The 22,541-nt window shown below is 37.0% G+C and overlaps 1 protein-coding gene across 10 annotated transcripts in view; it reads left to right on the plus strand.

Moving 5' to 3' along the window:
* The window catches only part of ralgapa2 (Ral GTPase activating protein catalytic subunit alpha 2), a 198,778-nt gene that overhangs the window by 95,646 nt on the left and 80,591 nt on the right, over positions 1-22,541 (plus strand). For all 10 annotated transcript variants that reach the window (XM_088626655.1, XM_088626653.1, XM_088626654.1 and 7 more), the window contains 7 exons: positions 5,153-5,281; positions 6,626-6,754; positions 8,998-9,056; positions 10,015-10,123; positions 15,003-15,113; positions 15,244-15,312; positions 15,513-15,647. In XM_088626655.1, coding sequence (XP_088482781.1) covers positions 5,153-5,281; positions 6,626-6,754; positions 8,998-9,056; positions 10,015-10,123; positions 15,003-15,113; positions 15,244-15,312; positions 15,513-15,647 — 741 coding nt within the window. The remainder of the gene's footprint in view (positions 1-5,152; positions 5,282-6,625; positions 6,755-8,997; positions 9,057-10,014; positions 10,124-15,002; positions 15,114-15,243; positions 15,313-15,512; positions 15,648-22,541) is intronic.

A 22,541-nucleotide genomic window follows, 5' to 3' on the forward strand; every position in this document is an offset into this window, starting at 1 on the left:
TAATATATTCCTACCTGTCTCCTATCCCACCAAGGGCCTGTTTAGAAGTGAAACCTTTAGTTTGTCTCTAGAAACCTGCCTTTGAATTTTAAGACTTTTCTTCTAGCAAGAAAGAATAAATGATCAATTCTGAAAATAACTACGGAAACGATGCCGTAAATATGTATGTAAATTGTGAGTGAAAATTGCCGAGGAGGAACAGAATTACATTTGTCTTTTCAGCTGGGTAATGAAAAGTGGGAATTAACCATAAACAAATATAACTACCCACTTCTGCTACATTCATTCGAAAATGCCCCGGTCTTAGTAGATGGATCTGTAATTTTGGTAACTGGGTTTTGAATACATTTAAAACTTTTCAGTCTTCTGTTTCCCGACCTTAAAATTCAGGCAAGCTGCATAGACTGGGAAGGGTTAATCAGCTTTCCCCAAACTACATTAATGCACCTTTTGTTGTTAAAAACATGCTTTGTGCACAAGGAGATATAGTGCCTTTTTTGATTTCCACAAAGAAATCCCAAATTATGTTTCTGTAATTATGCATACAATGGAAATGTTTTCAGAATTGCCTCTTCCTCTAAAATGCTCATTTTGTGTAATCATCCAAGGGTTCAGAGCCACTAATTACCAGAAATTGTTCTACACATTACATGTTCCAAAGGTCAATTACGGGAGAATGAAGAAAAGTGTCAATCCAACCAAATGCGTAAGCCAATTTTCTGTTACTGCCGCAACATGTTGTCTTTATTGCTTTTGTTTTTCCCATTCACTGTTTACAAAGCGTTCAATTAAAGTGATTCATTTACCTGGTAGTGAGCAGCTGAACATAGCTGGTATTTACAGAGCAGTGCTTTACAGAAATGTGCTTTAAAAAAAAACTAAGAAGAAAGCATTTCTGTTTGAACTATCTGATTTTTACAATTTGATTGATACTGGGCAGATGTGACTACTCTGCACCTTTCCTATAAGCATGTGGCCAGGAGATAAGCAGGGCATAGCATATGATGTCGCCATCAGCTTTGTTTATTCATGCCTCCTATAGTTTTACCTATTGTTCTGAAAATAGCAGCTAATAATCTTTATTATCTGTTTGTCCTACAAATACTCTTTTAACTCTGTAACAAAAGGTTTCAGTTAAAGTAAGATTTGTATTAAACTGTCATGAAAAATGTCATGTGTTTCTGCCTTAAATACTGGGTTAGAAGCATTTCCTGAAATTGATGGATATCTGCATACTTTTGATGCATTGCTTGAAAAGAGACGTAACATTTCGGCTGTGGAGCCTTCTTCAGGTGTATGAGGAGGACCTCACACCTGCAGACGGCTCCAGAGCCAAAGCGTTGTGTCACTTTTTATCTTTTCCTTTCAGTAATGCATTTAGTTGAGCTGCCTTATAAAGGTTCTTTAATTGCTTAAACTCTGCATTGGAGCAGATAAACAGAACAAAGTTTACAAAAGAAAAGACAATGAAATATAGTATCAGAGATGCATAATTAAAGCGGTGATATGTGTAATTTTTTTAGCAATTTAAGAACTGAAAATTGTCTTGGAAAAAAAAGGGTGTTTCTAAATTGTCTTTTGGTATGGATTTAATATGGACAGCATTGTCAGCTGATTATCACTGACATCACCTACAAGGTGAGTGCAAGTTACAAAAAGCCTATTTTTAAATAATCAGTACTTTCTTTTGCTCGTTCAGCTCAGGAACTGTTAAGGGTGTCTACAGCGCTCTTACTCAGGGGAGAAAGAAATCTCTCTTCCAGTCATTGTTACATTTTCTTGCCAAAGAGTGGTCTTGTGTGTGGTTCATCACCAAGGTTTATGTGCATTGTGAGGCACTAGGTCAAACAGTGCAGTGAGCCACTAAAAGCAATAAAAAGGCAAACAAAACCTTAAGCTACTGTATACTGCATAGTCTAAAGTATATCATTCAAATCAAGGGATCTCATTTTAAAATTGTATAATGTACTAGTTAGGACTCATTTACAATATTGTGTACAATTTTGGTCACCATGTTACAAAAAACAAATATTGCTGCTCTGAATTTAGTCCAGAAAAGAGCAACTGCAATAAATGCATTAACGGACATAAAGAATGTCCTATTGCCCATGCGCGTATTCTATATAAGTATTCAAAAATACAAGCATTCAAAATTCTCAAACACAGATGAGAGGACACGAGAGGAAAGTATGAAGAAATGTGTTGAACCAAATGGTTGTGGTAGTGTGGAACATGCTCTCCAGCCTTGTGATTGGAGCCAATACTCTGGCTTCTTTCTAGAAATGGCTGGATAAGATCCTGGGAACAATTTCCTACTAACTGCCAAATGTGCTAGGTGGGCCAAACGACCTCCTCTCATTTGTAACCTTTATTTGTCTTTTTATGAGCTGTCACAAAGGTGGCCATATTCCACTACCAGTGTTGAAGACCAAGAGAGAACCGATGCATTAGCTTATTCTGTTTAGATGTTCAAATAACCTTAATGATCCCTTCTTTGGGCATTTAAGTACAGTAAATGCAGTAAACAGTTGCATTCTATATAAACAAATCATGTGATTAGTCTTCATTTCACTTCTCAAAGGAGGCTTTTCTGATAACGCAGGTGTTAGAAACACTATAAATAAACCATTTTAATACAAAGAAATGACATGTCATATAGGGCAGAGCAGCTTTTCAGCATACTGTATAATGTCCATGCTGCAGTTTTGTATAGCCCTGGTCCCTGTTACTGTACATATTTAAGGAATGTTGTATGTGAGTCTAATGGTTTTATTCCTTGATGTTTGCAAATATGTGTTGTACCAGTGCTTGTTTGCTTGTTCTGTTGGAACTGTCAAGGCTGGATTTGAATTCCCGAAGTTTTCCCTTGGGACTCCCCATTTTAAACATGATATAGGACAATAATCATTCTTCAATAAAGGATGGACTGAGGTACAACAGATTACGTTCTCTGTAAGCTTAATTATATTAACATAAAGACAAGACTGATTACTAAATGTGATACTTGTTTCCATGTCAGGTATTCAATCATTTTCCATGTTTTTATCAAATTAGGCATAGCTTAAAGCTAATGTTGCAGCAGAGCAAACAGGTATACTGTATATGAAGGAACTAAGAAGTGCAGTTATCATAATCTAATGATAATTTTGAACTGTCAAAATAGTGGTCTGTTACATTAACATTCAATTGGGATGTCATACTGAAAAATGTTGATTTTACAACTGCAGTGTCTTTTGTGAAATCTTCACAAATACAACACACTTTTAAAATAGACTGTGAAACATAATGTTTTTTTTAATGGGACAATAATATTTTTGATGCTGGAGAATTTGTTTTATTCATACTGGACAAGATTGTAAAGCACTAGTTATATACTGTAGATACATGTATTAATGTGTCATGCAGCATTTTCATTTTGACATTATTGTGAATGTCAAAGGTCACAAGAGGGCCTCTCTCAAGCTGGTTTTCTGACTTATCAGTGTCATCAGAGTGTATATTATCTGTGTTAAAAGTTTAGTGCTGTCAGAACAAGTGTCTTTCATAGTTCTGGGTATGATTATAAATGTCTATAAATGAAAATCCTGTACTTCACTTTTCCGAGCAGACCTTTCCAACAGTTGTCTGCACGTAAATATGACAGATGGGTCTTTAATAGGAAAGCAGAGTTAACAACATGCCTGTTTACAATATTAATCTTCGAAATATGCTTCGTTCTGCCACCTTGAAAGCCAGGTTTGCGCAAATCCCTCTTTATTGCAGCATATGTCAACAGAAATGAACTCCCATCTGCTGCTGTGTAGCTTAGCGCTTGGCATTCTGTGATGAAGGCTCATCACAATACCTGGGCTCTGTTTGTAATTACAGGTGTGTACTGAGGAAAGCAACACATTAATCAGCCTTTTAATTATAGAAAGGTGGGTCTTTTGTTCAGCCCGTACATAGAGAATTCACTGTGCACTGTGATACTAGGAGAACCCATCTGCTGCTTTTCTCAGAACATGTTTGCTTTGTTGGATATTGCCTGCCCAGGGCTGAGAGGATTTAAAACCTCTGTTTAAATATTAACCTGGTGGAAGGGAATTGGCTCCACCTCTTCACAGCTTTAAAGAGCTATCTCATTTGTAATCGGCCCCTTTTCTTTTTCATTATATCTTCCAGGAAACTCTCTAGCGAGGACCATTTCTGTTGTATGGAGCACTATGCACTATTTGAAGTAGAAGCAATCGTTTCTTTATGCAGCCCATGTGTAAAGCCTGAGCACAAAACTGGTGGTGCTACTTTAGCATAAAGGAAATATTAATAGATTTAAGTGCGGTTTATGTTATCTGCCTTGCACACTTCAGTATATGTTGAGCCATCTGTTCTTAAAATTGTACTGTATTTTGGTCAATACATTTCCTATTGTAATTGTTTCTAAATTACTCATTCAGAGTTTGTTAATATTTCATAATTCCTTAACATTTACCTCCTTGGTTATTTAAAGCAACATTACAAAGTTTTAACTGGACGAAAAAAAAAACATTTAGACATGATGGCTTCACAGTGCTTGACAGTAAAAACACAAGCAGCTTCCGAACAATTTGATTATCCAGCAGTATAATTTATCCAACAAAAACATATTTGATAAAAACAAAATAGTGGTCTTGAGGCTCAATATACAGTATATTAATGGAGCTGTTTAGGAATGAATATTTGGTTAATCTGTGATATCGTCTACTGTATACTGTACCATATTCTGAAATACAAAGGCAAAATTCTTCAATTATAATTTATGTTGGATGTACTTTGGTATTCTCTGATGTCTGATGTCATCTGCACCTTCCTCTAAGATGTTTTTTACGGAGAATTTAGCCGGGCGGTACTGCAGATGAAAAAAAAAATTGTACATAAATGAACTAGGAAATAAGACTGGTTTCAGCTTTGTATGGTACATCTAAATTCAATTTCTTCTCAACATGGTTCATTTGGGTACACGCCTGTCTTTGTGTTGCTGGCCTGCTTTCCTCAGCAGGATTTGTGCACCATCACATGTTTGTTACAGACCTTTTTAATTTAAATGCAGTACAGGTTTTCAGCAGGTAAAATCGCAGTGTTTTTCAGTCACGGAGTCGAATCACTTCCCCCCCCCTCCCCCCCTTTTCTTTTCCAGGATGTGTTAAACACAGTCATCAGGCACTGTTCCCCGCGCTTCTTCTTTCTCGGCTTGCCCGGTTTCACAATGCTCGTGGGTGATTTCATCACCGCGGCGGCCCGCATCCTGAGCACTGAGACGCTGGAGGTGAGTATGACAATGTTAAATAGGCATCCTCCAGCCCCACAAGGGGCCTCCCCGCCCAGCCCCGAGAGGCTGAGCTCCAGCAGCTAACGAGGTTCAGATTTCTGCACGGGAACAGGTGCTCGCTCATTAGTGTGCTGTGAACCTGGGCGCTCGGGGTAGATGCCATGGCAGCTGAGGTGTGAAATTGCAGTATAAAGTGACTTGTCTTGCAAGGGCAGAGGCGTTTCATCAAAAGACCAGATTGTGAGAAATCTCCACCGTACAACCTTGACACTCAGGTGTAAATCTTGGGTTTCAAAACCTCGTTAGCCACCAGCGCAACAACCTGAGAGCCGAAGATGGAAATTTCCAGGTGCACGGAGCAGTGCCAGACCTGACGATCAGATAATCATCTTCTCCCTTCATTAAATAAGTACAAAACAACAGCAGTGCAGTTCTACATCTGTCCTCAGTATATTTCTGAGGTGTAATGCAAGTATAGCTCTATTCAGAACTGGACTGTTTATACAGTATCTTCAGAAAAAAATGACATTCTAAAATACACGACTTGTGTAACTGTACAAGGTTTATTGGAGAAATGTTTTATGTAGATAAGATCCTTAAGTACACATGAAAATATTTACAGTATATATGTGTTTTGCTCTCCTTTTCACCTTTGCTTCATCGAACCGAGAACACAAATTATGCTATTTTTCCATTTTTTATATTTTCAAAGGCATATATACTGTTTGTAGCCAGTGTTGTTCAGATTATGTGAACTTTTGGGCAGCCGTAATGACATGCTGATGAGAAAGCATGAATTCGCCTCACTGTAAATGATTGCTTTACTGTACATGATCATTTTCTCGCCTACTCTAAGAGAGCACAGTGGCTGTTTTGATTTGGTCCATTTTGCCTTTTTTTAACTGTAGATGTCTTTTGTCTGTAGGAAAACATATCACAAACATATAGCTGCATGTGCGCTAAGCATTCTGTAACAGTGTTAGAAGTGTATTAACACATCATTTTCCATTCAGACCTTCTGGTTCTCTTTTTCACTCTTCTGACATGATCATCATGTAACCTTTTTGTCGGCCAAGGTCAATAGATTTTGCAAGACTAGTTTGTCAACTTCAAAGCCCGTTGCTTTTTTGGATTTAAATGAAGTTCACTTCAGTATCCTTATCATTTTGAGAGCACGTTTAGCTCCCTTTTGTGCCTAAGCATCAACAAATGTCTGTTTGTGTACACTTACATATTGCACCGCTGCAATGAAGTTGAATGAAGTGAAGAAGCTACACTAATATATTCCAAAGGTACTGTATCTCTAGATTGTAATGTGATTTTGGAATCTTTATTTTAAAGGCTCCTCGAATTGAAGCACAAACTCTTCTTGGATCTTTAGTGTGCTTTCCAAACCTATACCAGCAGATGCCATTACTACAGACAGTTCCTGGAACTACTGATATCATCGTAGGCAATGAAGAAATTAAGGTAGGCAGTGTCATGTGTGGTTAATGCGTGAAAATGTTTAGCATCAAACACAGGTAGTAGACAAAAAAATAGAAATGTTTGGGTAAATGAGGGATGCCTGTATATTGATATTGAGGGCTTTCACACAGATGTGGCTCATGTATAATTAGCATGCTTGGGCTTAGGTATTGAATTGCTGGACAGGCCTGGTTGCCTGTAATTATAGCCACAAGAGGACACCTCAGTGGTTTTGAACGAGGGGTCATTGCCGGGATGTATTTGGCAGGAGCTTCAGCGACCAAGACAGCTCATCTTGCCGATGTTTCACACTTCTCACGACCAGCTGTGTCTGAAAGACATCACTGTAGGGGCAAAGTAAGCAGAATTGCAAACTCCAGGATCGTCTCTTTGCATTGGTTCAGACAAGGCAAAACAGGCAAGGAATGGCATAGAAACTGACTGCAAAGTTTAATCTAGGGCGTCCCTAGCCACTTTCATCATAAACAGTTTCCCAAGAACTGCACAAAGCAGGCTGCTTGAATGTTTGTGAGTCCAGTGGTGCAGAGCACGGGTAATGGACTACTGAGCAGTGGAGAAATGTGATCAGGTTAGATGAATGATCCGTCACCGTATTCTTGACAAATGGATGAGTGCACATATTGCGCCAACCAAAAGCACCCTACAGCCCTGGCTGCTCGGCTCCAATATTTGAAAGGTTCTGGTGTTTCCATAATCTTGTGGGGTGCAATTTCCTGGCATAGGTTGAGGGCTCATGTTCCCTTAGAAGGCAAGGTGTCAACGTTGGAGGCCTCATGCTCACCTGTAAGGCTCTGCATTGTTCGGCAGTACTTCAGTACCTGTCTTGAGTTACTATCGTCCTACTCCCCACCTCCCAGCCTTCGTTCATCTAATTCTGGTCTCCTGTCTGTCCCCCAAGACCATCTACACTCTGTGGGTGACAGGGCCTTCTTCTGCTGCGCTCTGAGCTATCCTAGCAGCCATATCACCCTGCAACTCACAACTGGCAACCCACTGAAGCTAAGCAGGTGTGAGCCTGGTCAGTACCTGGATGGGAGACCTCCTGGGAAAAACCAAGGTTGCTGCTGGAAGAGATGTTAGTGGGGCCAGCAGGGGGCGCTCACCCTGTGGTCCATGTGGGTCCTAATGCCCCAGTATAGTGATGGGGACACTATACTGTAAACAGGCGCCGTCCTTCGGATGAGACGTAAAACCGAGGTCCTGACTCTCTGTGGTCATTAAAAATCCCAGGGTGCTTCTCGAAAAGAGTAGGGGTGTAACCCCGGTGTCCTGGCCAAATTTCCAATTGGCCCTTACCAATCATGGCCTCCTAATAATCCCCTTCTATGAATTGGCTACATTACTCTGCTCTCCTCCCCACTGATAGCTGATGTGTGGTGAGCGTTCTGGCGCACTATGGCTGCCGTCGCATCATCCAGGTGGATGCTGCACATTGGTGGTGGTGGAGGGGAGTCCCCATTACCTGTAAAGCGCTTTGAGTGGAGTGTCCAGAAAAGCGCTATATAAGTGTAAGCAATTATAATTATTATTATTATCAGCGAGTCTCCTTCCCTGAGCTCTTTCACAGCAAGACTCAAAAGCTTCTTCTTTAGAAGGGCTGTTTAACTGGTTCTGTGTCTGGCCCTTTCCTTTCCTACTGTCATTTCCCATACTGTCATAGTAACTTGTGTATTTCTGCTATTCATTCTCCTCTCACTGTGTATTATTATTTTCTAAAAAGCACTTTGAGAAGCCACTTTTAAAGTTAGGTCAAATAATGTTTATTATTATTTTGGAACAAAGTTATTTCTATAAGTTATTTCCAATTAAATGACTGCATCTGAACTTATGAAATGTAAAACTGAATTTAGTCAAATCTAAAAAAAAATATCTAACCTAAATCACCAGTATCAGAATACCTAACATTTCCAGAGTATGACAAATGTCATTGTGGACAATAGCAAATTATGCATCACATTGAGTTACAGCTTCTATCTAAACCTCCTGGTAAGCATCAAGCTCTGCGTACTGTTGTTACTTTTTATGTAATGTTTTTGTGGTTAGAAACATGCACTGAATTTGCATTCAGTAGCTAAATCAATTATGACTCAAATATCTAGCAAATTGCTCACTAGCAGGCTTTGTTCCTGAAATTCTACCAGAAACATACAGTAATGATGGGTTTAAAGTGCATTTTTAACTGCCTTTGATTATTTTTTTCTTTTATTCTGTTTTTATTCCTTTAGGACTATTTGATCAACATCTTATTGACCATTGCGAGGAATGAGCCCAGTGAAGGAGCAAGGTACAGGGCCAATGTTGGTTTACTACAGCTGCTGTCAGAATTTCTTTTTCAGCACATTCCTAAATGCTCCAATTTTTTAAAGACTTGCAGAAACCAAAAATTGATAGAAAGTATAGAACAAGCCATAACCTTTCACAGACACCACAGAAACAGTATGTAATTAAAAGAAAGCATACACAAGAATAATTACCTTGTGGCTGACTGACATAAAGAAACAAAGGTTGCAAATGAGTGGGGCCCATCTAGCTTATGTATTAAACTACGTGTTATCCCTCTAGAACCCAGTATACAATATCTCTTACAAAAATATTTTGATGCTCGTATGTATTGCTGTATAATAATGTAATATTGTAGAAAAGAATATTCCGCCAATCAATATCTACCACTCATTGCCTAGAGAAAATGTGTAAAACAAACACAATCATGATTTAATTCATAATACATTTTGATGTTGATAATAAGTCTGAACCTAAAACTGAAAAAAGGCATTAGATCTCATCCGGCATTTAACACGTTTTAATAAGATTACGACCATTTTAAGTGATACTTTGCCAGATTAACGTTTTAAAATGAAAACTTTTAATCAATAAGATTAATAAGATCATTATAAACGTTATAAAGGGAAAAGTGGCCAGTGACTTTAAACTTGGTTAAAGGCATGGGAATGAAGGTAGTGGGACTCTATAAAGCTCATACCAACAGCATTGCAAGTAATGAAATATCCACCATACAGCACGACTGTACAAGTGCTTTCACCTCTTACTCATGCCATTTTGCTCTTCAGTATTTTTGTGCTGACGTCATGTATACATTCCTGAACAATGACCTGGCCCTTCAGAACACGTTAGGCAGCCTTAAATCTCAAGTAGAGGGTCAAAAAAAATGCTGGCCTGAAATTGAGGCAGCCTGTAAAGTGCAAATAGGGCCTCATGTGAGTTGTTGTACTGTTGTTTTTCAGATGCATTGCCATTTGTAGTCTGGGCGTTTGGATCTGCGAAGAACTTGTGCAGCAGACAAATCACCCAAATGTTAGAGATGCGATAAATGTAATTGGTGTAACACTGAAGGTAGGACATGAAATGTGCAAACCTCTTTTGGTCTAGATGGGCTCAGTACATTAAACCTTTAAGGTCAGATTTTGTTGAGATACAAAATAACTGAAATTTAATAAGATACAAGTATATAGTCTCCTCCCTTTTCATATTCATAAATGTATACATCTTCCTTCTTTTGAATGTACATAGTTTTGTTAAAAAGTTATATAAGTGTAAAAAATAGGGGAACAAACAGGAATTTGTGCCTGTGATGTAAGGCTGAATAATGGTTGTTCATATGTAAAATAGTTTTGCTTTGTTCTCTAAAATAAAAAAAAAATTAAAAAAAGAAATGTGCAAACCTCAAATGGGTAACTTTGGAGGAGTGAGAGTTCCTCTGGCTAGAGCACAGGGGAGAATTTCAGTTCTCCGGTTAAGGAGTTGGTGAAGTTAGAGCAACGAATGGCTGTTATTCTAACTTTAGCAAAGTGATGTAGAGCTTTATTTGTCGAAGTCTGAGGAACTTGCCTCTCATACTCATTGCCTGGGATGTTAAATGCTTTTTTAGAGGCAGTAATCCAGTCCTCTAGCCCCAAGATGTCACTTTATTCTCCACAAAGGAATTGTTAACAATTTAAACAGTCTTCGCTTTCTGTTAAAAATGTTATTATCAATATTTACTGCATGCTACTACAACAAACTACAGAGTAATCAGAACTCCTCAAATTGTTAATAACATAAGTAGTTTCTATAATGAGCATCACATGATACATACTGATTTTAATGATCTTTGATCACTCAAAAACCTGTAGTTTGCATTTTTTTTAATAATGCAGTATTTTTTTAAATTAATGTATCCTGATAAATTGTAAAACTCCCCAAAATAGTTGCTTTCTTGAGGAAGTATGCAGTGTGAAATTAAACTGATATTTTCATAGCAGTGTATCTGCTATGATAGCGGAAACGTTTGATGCTCTTTACAGAAATTTTCTAGGTATATTTAGAATGTTTAGTTATTTTCCTATAGAATTTGCAAATACTTTTGTTACAATCATTTAAATCTTTATCATAGAAACGTCTTTATCAACTCTACCTCCATAAAACTGTTTAACATTCTCAGTTTTTTCACATATCCTGCCTGGATTGTTGCTGTGACAAAACCAAGAAAGAACATTCATTGTATTGTTTTTATTTGCATATTAGCGCTTGTGAAATTGCCTGGTACAGTGAGGACTAATTCACATTAATCTGGTTTGGCACTGCTCTTAATTTCAATTTGATTGTGGAATGGCTTTTGCTCAACTTAGATGTTTTTCTTACTCTCAGTATGTGTATAAGTGATTAGCAGATCCTATTTGAATAGCTCAGTTTTATCCCAGAATTGCCTACAATGTTAATTGGTCATCAGTTGGCAGCTGTTCATATTGTAGTAAGAGTTGATATACTGTAATTCACTTGACACATGAGCTATCAAAAATACTGATTTTCTGACAAGCTGTTTTTGCAAAGGGGTGGTATTATTTTTTGTTATTCATTTGATAGCTTCAGTAATCAAACCACTAGAAAGCATCTTTTTAATTATGTAGTGATTTGAAACTGGTAAATGATACATTGCTAAAATTATGGTTTCCAAAGCCACTCTTTTAATACGCACTGCTTGTTTCTGGCAGGTAGTACAATACTGTTTTCCCCCAATGCTAGTTCAGTGCTGCCGATCATTACCAAATGGCCAGTATGTTATATGATGAAGAGAACTGTTTCTGCATATTTCACTTGATTTATTCCTTCACAATAAAAATAAATCATAATATAGATTAGGTCCTCACTTTTTTTAGTAAATCACTACATCCCTAAATTTAGACTGCAACGTCTTAATGCTAGTTTTTTTGTGCATTAAGCCCCCACTTGCACACTTAAAAACAATGCAACAATGCAAGTATATCCAGCAACATAAATGAAAGCTGTTTCTGTGACAAGATGATATGGACCACCTAATAAACAAGCATAATTGTTTTTTGGGCAGGTGCCGCTTTAGGTAAAAAAATATCATTTTGCTGGAAGCTTTGTAAAAAAGTGGATCTGTTCTTAAGTGTAAGTGTGCTGCTACAGAGGAAGTTACCTGCTCTTTCATTTAAAAGATACAAATGCAAATGCATACAAATACAAATACATGCAAATAAATACATATTTACTGTACTTCAATGCTGAAGTAAATTAAAGTAAATAAAAAAATTCCCATCCCCTAATGATAGCACAAGTTAAAAACACAGGATTTCCAATAGTCAGCAAACAGTGAAAGCAGGCAAGAGTGAAAGAAATTAAATCTCTGGTCTTGTTCAAATTCTTATGTTTTTTTCCTTCTCTGGTTGAGGTTTTACTTTGAAAAGCACAGCCCTTTGAAGTGTCAGTGAGGTGAAGCCAGGTTCTGTTTGCCTCCCTGGGTATGATGGGTATGAACGAAGTAACATTTATAGGTCTACCTCAGATTGAATTAAATATTTTATGACACTCAGCTCATTTGGTTTATTGACGTGCTTCTCGTTCAATACACGTTTTATGATTATTTCAGGATTTTTTTCACGGTCATGTTAACAGAAATTACCTCAAATCAAAAATACTTTACATTGCATTGCCATTTGTAGTCTTAGTCTGGGAGTTTTTATTCTTGGCTTATTTTTTATTTTCTTCTTCATGTTAATAAAACAATATAGTGACACTGCAAGCTATTTATTCTTTGTTTGAATAATAAGAAATGTTGGCGTGTTCTAGTTGCTCATTATTGGGGCTGTTTCACAAGTATAAAGTATAGTTAATGTGTTAACTACTTAATTATTCTTCATCTGAATTTCATTGACATGACTAGACTGACATCATGAGGCTTTGAACTGAATTACAGGTTAGATACCGCTATGAAAAATTAATCTACCTCTGATTTTTGTAGGCCTCTTTTTTATATTGGTGGTTTTTGAAGCTTCCAATTCACCATTCATAGTGTCCTTTTTTGCGTATGCTCTTGATATGTTTTTAGGAAAGGGTATATGCCATGAATAATGATGCTCTTGGTCTTGTAGTTCCTGGACAGCAAAAAGACATGATGCTTGACGGACTATGAGTTTGCTACTGTACAAGTGTTCCTCCAAAAAGTGAATAACAGGTGTATTGTATGTATATAACAACTAATGCACCTCAATTTATTCTAAAATAACTTTTTTTTAAAATCAAAATGCATTGTGCATCCTTTAAAATACTGGAGATGCATCATCTTGCAATGACAGTGTGTGTAAAGTAGCATACAAAAAAAAGGATCCCATTTGGTCAAGCCACCTTTTAAATAAGGCACAACAAATTTCTCTTCAAATCCTAAGTAAACATGATGTATAATATGAGCAGAAAGAAAATAAATTGTCTTAAATCCCCAATTTTCCTTGGCTCTGTGCAATTTTGGTTATTTTTATAGACTGGTGCCTGTTCTTCATGTAATAGAGAACTATTTCATGCTTGGTACTCAAATGGGTTATAAGAGATTTCTTTTTTTGCTTTAAAAGATGTAGAGAATTTGTGGTCCCAGAAGGCTAAAAAATGTTGGTGCAGTGCCATTATTTCCAGACTACCTGTTTCCCAGGCAAGTGTGTGCTCAGAGGATATGCGGCAATTTAAACAGTTTTTATCATCCTGCCTCCTGCAGCAACAATTCTCTCGCTAATGGAAAAGTAATCATTTCCTCTTAGAAACTTGCCATAAGGAATAAAGTGACCAAGAAAGAGACGAAAAGTCTTTTGCTAAAAGCAGGTGTTGAACTTTAAGGTTTAGTATCTTGCTAAAGATTGTTTTCCAAAGTTTTATTTGTCATATTCCACAAGTCTGGTAGTCTTTACAAATTCCATGTTGATGAGAAGTAAATACTTGGTAGGATTTTATTATTCAGTGTTAAAATGGGTATAACCAGGTGTGGCAGCACTGTTTGTGAGTAATTGTAGTTTTACAGTTTTATCGTAATGTGGATTTGTTTTAGGAAATATATGATATTTGTTATTTGTTATTTGGAGTGGTACACATCATATAAACAGAACAATAAACTGCTTCTTTACAGATGAATTCTGGAAAGTGATTCTTGTCTAATCGTATTGTATGTTACTCACTTTTAAGAAATAGTGGGGAAAAAATAAGAGGTTCTGTACAGATGTACATAGGACACAACTTCTTCAAATCAACTTTTAATAAGTGCCATTAGTCTGGGGGAAATTTTGTAATGTTTACATTTGAGGTGGCCTTATTTTGTTGATAGAAATAAAAGAATACGTACAAAATATTAAATGGAACATACATATTCAATTTAGAAGGTTTTGGAATTATTTATTCTCATTTGAGTTATTTTGTAAGGCACATACCTCCGCGAATATGGAATTGTAACAGTGGAAACATCAAGAAACTGCTTTTAATCTGCAAGAAACTGCAGATTTGAGCAATTGTGCACCTCTGTTAAGAAATGAATATAGAGTGAAACTCTTGAAATACCGGACCGGCTCATCATAATAATGCTGATTGTGACTTCTTCTCAAATAAATGTCTAGCCATCAGAAAGAGGCCAGATATGTGATCACACTAAACAATTTGATGGGATGAAGTGGAAGCACCTCTGTTCAGGCTTTCTCGTATTAGGCCTTAGGTTTAAAAAGAGATAAATGTCTCCTTTCTTCACTCAGTCACTCAGTGCTATTGATCATCTTTCTTCTTCAGATACAGTATAATTCTGTTTTGATATCAAAATAAAACCAAGGTGTTATTTATTATGCTGCCTCAAATTACTCTGCTTTCCATATTCATGTTAACAGTTGTTGTAAGAACCAGTGTACTAGAAAACTGTTCACTATTAGCAAGCACTGATGGCTTTTCTTGTGTTCTTCCTCCCTAGTTTTCAAATAAAGTGGTTGCCCATGTAGCATGCGATGTGTTCCAGCTTTTAATCTGTCACTGGCAAAACCTTCAGAGATATGAATACTCTCTCCCGAAGAAAATTACTGAAGTAAGTCCTCATCCTAAAACACACTGTGCTCAAGGTGTATTCCACAGTTAGTTTTACAACATGCTTCATCATGTGGCTATGCTGTGAGAAGGGTTGCAACCTCATGTTCAATGCTTTTTTTATATTACAGATTTTTGTGGCTACAATCGCATTTCTCTTGCCGAATGCAGAACATTCTACTGTGGAAGCAGATAAAAAGGTAAAAGGTTCCACATAAAAAGAGCTATTGTCCCTTTATTAATGTCATTTAAAGAGGATCCTCTGCTGTTGTAATGGAATTCAGAGTAAGGCTGTCTTCACAATGCTTTCTACTTGCTAATTGATTATTTTTGTGTAGCTTGTGGTTGAGAAAGCAATGCTCCTCTAATGGAAGACCTTTTTTATTTTTATGTTATTTAGCTAATGGTATCACTGCTGCTCTGCCTGCTGGATTGGTGCATGGCAATACCTTTGAATACACTGCTAGAGCCTATTACCATGCCTGTGCTTGAAGACTCTTCACAAAAAGCTCCTCTGCTGGACTATATTTACAGGGTATGTATAGCTTTAGCCATAGCAGCTGCCTAATCATTGAGCTTCCAATTGAGCTTCTGGTTCTGGTAATAAAATATATTTAGAACAAAATGCTCATAGTTAAAATATACGACAATCCATAATTGGCCTTTTAATGGGTCTGTAGTACATTAGTGTTAGCCGTTTCTTCTCTTGAAGCATTTCAACTCTTATTAAAAGCCAGGTCAGAATGACAAATCTCAAAGTTAATTCCTAAGGCCAACAAAGCATGAACTTAATAAAGCTTTTCATTATTAAATAAATGTCTGTGTGATTTCAGCGAGCTGTGGTTAACAGCATCCAAAAGGCAAACGGGACCAGCTCCTTCATTTCATGTGCATGCAAGACATTGATTGTTGTTTTGCCTTCTGGGTACTAACCAGAAAAGGCTATAAATATTTGAAAAATATATTCAAACTTCTACATGAACACTGAAGTGTACGAAAAAAAATTGCATTTCAAATGTGTTTGCTGCTGATAAAATTCTAACACAGAACATTTGTTTTCAGTGATATAATCCATGAAGATTTTAAATGTCTTACAGTACAGTGCTGAGAGGTATGCTAGTTGAATTTCAGTCTGTGCCCTATGTTTGAAGTGTTATGAAACGTGTGGCCCACTTGCTCAACCATGTGGCAGGGCAGAGCGGTGGCTCTTTGGCTAAGGATCTGCATCTGTGGCTGGAAGGTTGTCGGTTCAAATCCCGTGGCTGGCAGAGGACTCCTACTCCATTGGGCCCTTGAGCAAGGCCCTTAACCTCAACTGCTCAAGGGGTGCCATATAAATGGCTGACCCTGCGTTCTGACCCCAAGCTTCTTTCTCCCCGTCTGCATGCCTGTGTCTCTCATGGAGAGCTGGGGTATGTGAAAAGACTAATTTTCGCAATGCAAGAAATTGTATATGGCCAATAAAGTGATCTTGATCACTTGGTCAGGATTCAGTTGTGTCTTGTCTGAGCCTGAATAGCCCACACAAGACAGGTTCCCCTTTGTTGACACGCCTGCAACAGTCTCCCATACTCTACATGTGCTCCCTGTTGTTCTCTGCTGCTCTCCAACTGCAGTGCTCCTCTTCAATGATCTGTCTCAGATCTAGTCTGACAGGGATGTGTCTTTGCAATCAAAGCGCAAATCCTGTACACAAACTTCCTCTACATTTTGGGTTGGGCTCAGTAACTCTACCGCCACTGCTCTCAGGGAAACTGTATTTAGTGGTTTTTTAAATGATTTGAAAGGAAGATTTTTGCACACAAAAGGTAAAAAGGTCTTGACACTTGTTCTATTAGAGGAAAGGAAAATAGTTTTTTTGTGGTTCAATAGAAGAGATGTATATTGTTTTAAAGGTGAATGGAAAGCTGACATGCTTGATACTCTCCAAAGAGCAATAGCAGAGAGAATGCTTTTCTTAATTTTCTTTGGTTTTGTAACAACTGCAGCACTGGCAGTGTATTTACTGATATGTTATTAAAAATGAGGATATTCAAAGATAAAAATCACAAAGTTCGCAAGAGATTATAAGGGGAATGCATTCGTAGTTATTGAAAATGCTTTTGTATGCTGAATACTGACATCAGAACAATTGCTTTGTTGTTGAAAAATTCATTAATCGAGAGTTTGTATAGGAGGGTGCATGTATATAATTACACACTTATTGTCTCCAGTTTTAGAATGCCATGTTGTAAGAATATTCTTTTTTTCATCAGAATGGAGACCCTTCCTAATGTACAATTATCACAACTATGATATTTTAAATATTTGTCATGCCAGAAAACATCCCACGCTCAGTGGGTCATAACTAAGTTTTTCTAAATTGGAATGTAGTGAAGACACAATGACTGCTAATGGCATTTTAAGGGGAGATATTTAAACTTTAAAAACACACTATGCTACAAATAATACTATTAAATAATACTATTTGTAATTTTGATCATGCCTAGACTTTCAGTAAATTATGGTATGTTTGGCCTGCTTTCAAGAACAGATTTAGCCCGCCATAGCACTCACTTTATTTAACTGTGAAAAAAGCAATTTAACACACCAAGCAACATATTAATTAATTTAATCATACACACTTCACAAAATGTAATTGTGCAGCAATCGTTTATCTTTTTGAACATTATTTTGTTTAAGTAAATGTAATTTTTTTCAAGCGCCAATTGTGTTTTTAACCGGGCAATTAATTGACTCCTATTCTGAATATACAGCGGAAACAGGATCTGGTTTCACTGAGCAGGTGCCTGGTGATACACTAACTGTGGGAGGCATAACTTAAGCGAAAGCAATGCATTTTAAATAGTGCCATTAATGAACAGTCTGCAGTTCATATATTAAAATGCTATAACAACTATATGGAATAGTTGTTTTCAATTAAAATGAAGTGGCTTCCGTGGCAATGTATAAAAATATTTTTGAAGCTAATGAATGTGATTCTGGCGGCCCACGAAACACAAGAGGTGTCCAAGACATGGCACTGTCAAGTGAGCAATCTGAGGAGGATATCTGGAGTTTCAAATTTTAGGCTCTGCTTAGGGTCTCAAGTGGCTCGTAAGAACAAAAGCAAGGTAACAGACGACAGGAGGCCATTTGGGCTCTTTAGCTCATTGGGCAAGTAGCGGCTGAGTGATCTGAGGACCGCGCGCAGGTGTTTGTTGAAAGGCGTATCGGCTTCGACAACATGGCTTCGCCGAAAGACGCGTCTCCTGTTCTCATTTGTGAATGCACTTCCCCCCAGGTTTCCGTTTGTGTCTTCTGGATCATGTTTCACAGGTGATTACAAAGAGGTACACCAGGTTGACTCTGTTGATGCCTTTAAGGATTCTGAATACTGGGATCCTGTCCAAGACAAAAACAGTTCATTTTTTCCGCTGGTGCCGGACATTCTTATTAGCCCAAGGCTGTCTCTTCCATTAACTAATTCCAGGGCAGCATTATCTTTTTTTGCGATATGGTGCCCAAAATTATACAAAAAGTTGTATTTAAGGTCCTTGTAAAATTTTAACATAACTTCCCCCGATTTCAATTATCTGCTTTTGACTTATATGTCTTACCATTTTGTTTATCTTCCTGTTGCTTCCCTAAGTGTCTGGAAAATTGAAATGTGTCAACATAAACAGTTAAGCTGCCTCTATCATGTAGTTTCCCATTTTGTATTTATGGTTATACTTTTTACTACCTGCATGCAAAACCCTGCACTATACTATGACTACATTAAATGCCATCTGCCCGGGTTTTTGTATTTCATTTGCTTTTTCTTCAATATAAGCTAATCCTTCTGACTTTTAAGATGTGTGCTTATTTTAAAATCACTTGAGCCATTATTATTGCACACAATCAGATACAATTCGATGAGTTTTGTGACTTTTCAAAGTAATTTTGTCAACGTAAACTAATTTAGGTTTTCAGTGGTTAAGGGTGAGTACTTATTGCAATCAACATATATTGGTTTTTACTGGTATTTACTTATTTTACTTATAAAAGTATTCAGCTTGAGCATTCAAGTTTTGAATAAAATATTCACTTCAAAACTGTGTGCACATCATTTATAATTCTGCAAAAAAACCTTGGAAGGGAGTGAATGCTTTTGCGGAGCACTGTAATTAGCAATACCAAATTTCCCAGAAAATGTAGTCTCTCTTTAATGTGTACCATAATCTTTTCAGACTAACAGATTTTAGACTCAACATTTGAATCTGAGAAAATTGTATAATATTCATTATTTTGCAATTAAGTTCCTGTTATTTAATGTATAAATACAATATATAAAAAATGTACAAAATATGTTGTTTTTAATAGATACTTTAGTCTAGATTTAAAGGCATAATGTAGTCTTAGACTGTCGGACTTTCCGAGCAGCCTTTAATAATTTTTATTAAATATTTTCACTGAACATTTTTTTCAAAATATGATTAACTTCACAGTCAAAAAAAAAAAATTAAAGGTACTGTACCAATTGTCTTCTCTACACAATCGCAATACTGATCAATAAGCAATAGATTGACTGCTTAGACTTCACATCAATATTATAAATACCCTTTTACTGTCCCCCAAAAAACCTATTATTTTGTATCTTCTCAAACTTTTCTGTGTCAGTTTATTCTTATAAAGCAAGCTCTACTGGTCAAGAGGTTTTATTACAAAGTGTTTATTTAAGGTAAAATTTTAACAGCACTAATTGGCATATATCTCAACATTTTTTGTTTTTTTTTTATTGAGAGAAAGCAATGTTAAAATGTTGTCATCATTTAAAGCAATTCAGTCTTATACCTCAAAGGAAACCCAGCTTCAAAGATGTGGATCTTTGTCAAGATAGTACTTTTTTAAAGCTTTCTACCAAAAATGTAGACTACTGTATGTTTAATTTAGAGGAAGGTAATGTATTTTTTAGTGTTATTCAATATCACTGTTTAACCGTGTAAGCCTCTAATGATGTTTGAGATGCTGTCAAGATATTCTGTACATCAGGTCTCATGTAATCTGTAACATATAGATTCAAGATAGGTGAATGCTGGAGTTTTCTCAATAACAATAGTAATTTATCAAGAATATTCACAACAAATTCACCTGAACACAAAATAAGAATTCTGTGAGGATTATGCTCTTTCTAAATTGTGACTCACAATTTAAGATTATTTATTGAGTTCATAACTGGTAAAGGATGAATGTTTGAATCCTTATCAAGGAATCCTGGAGATAGGCTACCATGGGTTTGGACTTTGATTAGCTTGCTGGCAGTAACTCAGTGAGTTTGGTTTCACAGTATAGAATGAAAGATTGATTTATTCCATTGTTCCTGTGATATTCCAGCCTCATTGAATGGAAGAAGGGGGATTTGTGCCAAACACTGTTACAATTCAGAGCACTCTTACACTGAGGAGTTACACTGTACAGGCTTTGGTGAAGAGTTCTTCACATTTAATGTTATCTGTCTCTGAATTTTTGTTTCCTGAACAGTTCTGTTCTCAGCATGCTGGGGTTGGCAAAAAACATTGTTTTAATAAACACTGGTTTAAAAATATGTAGCTACTGTATGTTTCTGATTCATTTTGAGTAAAAACTGAATCAGTGATATCTCATTGATCAGAAGAGACTAACAGTTTGAGAAACATGCAGTGTCTGTAGTTCAAAGGCTGATGCTGTGGTGCCATCTTCAGAGTTTCAAGCACCTGTCATGAGTGAGCTAGGTGTACATTTTTGCATGCTCTGACTTAGTGTCTTTGACAGTCAAGAGAAGACTGTAGTTCATGCTGTCCCTATGCATACGTTTTCATTGTTCTTAATGATTGATAATGATTATTTAGTCCTGATCTGTGGGCGGTGATCAGGAGACCCATGTGGTGCAATCCTTATTGATGGTTCTCATTTTAGGACATTCCACTGGTGGGTATTGATAGGGAATCCAATACCTACAGGTGCAAAAAGGTGTCGTCCTTCGGATGAGACGTAAAACCGAGGTCCTGACTCTCTGTGGTCATTTCTCAAAAAAAGTAGGGATGTAACCCAGACGTCCTGGCCAAATTTCCCCCTAATAATCCTTATCTATGAATTGGCTTCATCACTCTCCTCCCCACTGAGTGTGTGTTGGGCGTACTGGTGCACTATGGCTGCCGTCGCATCATCCAGGTTGGGCTGCACACTGGTGGTGGTGGAGGGGAGTCCCCATTACCTATAAAGCGCTTTGAGTAGAGTGTCCAGAAAAGCACTATATAAGTGTAAGCAATTATTATCATGATTGAATACTCTTGGATCGAAACAGAGATTCCAGTTGAAATTTATTTTAAAAATCCTTAGTAGTGCTCTTTATGTTGCCTATAGTGTTCTCTGCTTATCAGTTCGTCTTCTACCATGCGATTCAGCCTTCATTTAGAAAACCTTTGTACTTCATGCTATGAGGAGCTGATGCCCTGAAGAACGTCTGAGAATGTTCTGGTGGTATAGTGCTTAGTGTGATTTCAGGACAGAACAAGTTTGTGTCTGAACAGTTTTGAATATAGATTAAATTACAAAATTTCCCAATCTGGATTACTTTCTTTTGTTGACTCATTGTATTTTGTCAGTTGACCGAGCAGTAGCATGTACACCACAGCAACATTTCTATAAACACAGATTAGAATAAATTCTTGTATGCATTTGTTATTTCTCTTTGGGAATTTCTGACCATTTATTGTCATAATTGCAAATGTTTCCAGTAAATAGGTTTAAAAAATCCACTTTATTAATGATTACTCTTATTTAATTTGCACCAATAAATAATTATCACTTATTTTATCACTTATCACGTATCACTTATTAACTGACCTTACATGTTGCTTCTTTATTTTTCATAAAGGGACCAACTCTGGCATTAGACTGGGACAGTTTTTTTGGATTCTCTATCATTTTTTGTGCATGACATTTTTTGCAGTACTTTCATTGTATCAATGTCATCTTGGCCAGTGATTGTAGTTTTGTGCAATATGCTACCCTCTTCAATTCTCAGAATGTGTTGGCAATAATACACCCAGATCTTTAATGTCAGGGTGATAATGCCAAGTACTTACTACATTGACTTAATTGTGGTGTCAGTTCCCAAGTGGTGAACAAATATCTCTTCACCAGCTTCCAGACAAGTCACTGAATTTTCTGGATCAGTGCTGGAGGGGCGAGAAAAAAGATATTATCCGGGTGGCGGTACTCAAGGATGGAGAAGGCAGAGTCTTGATTAAACAAGAACAGATCAAGCAAAGATGGCTGGAGTACTTCAAAAATCTGTTAAATGTAGAAAATGAGAGGGAGAACCTAGTGGAGGCAGACGTAGTGTGTGGACCAATCCAAGAAATTTCAGTAAAGGAAGTGACAGAAGCTATCAAAGAGATGAAAGTGGGCAAAGCAACTGGACCAT

This window comes from Lepisosteus platostomus, chromosome 3, assembly GCF_059453375.1.
Source record: "Lepisosteus platostomus isolate fLepPlt1 chromosome 3, fLepPlt1.hap1, whole genome shotgun sequence".
Classification (NCBI taxonomy): Eukaryota; Metazoa; Chordata; class Actinopteri; order Semionotiformes; family Lepisosteidae; genus Lepisosteus; species Lepisosteus platostomus.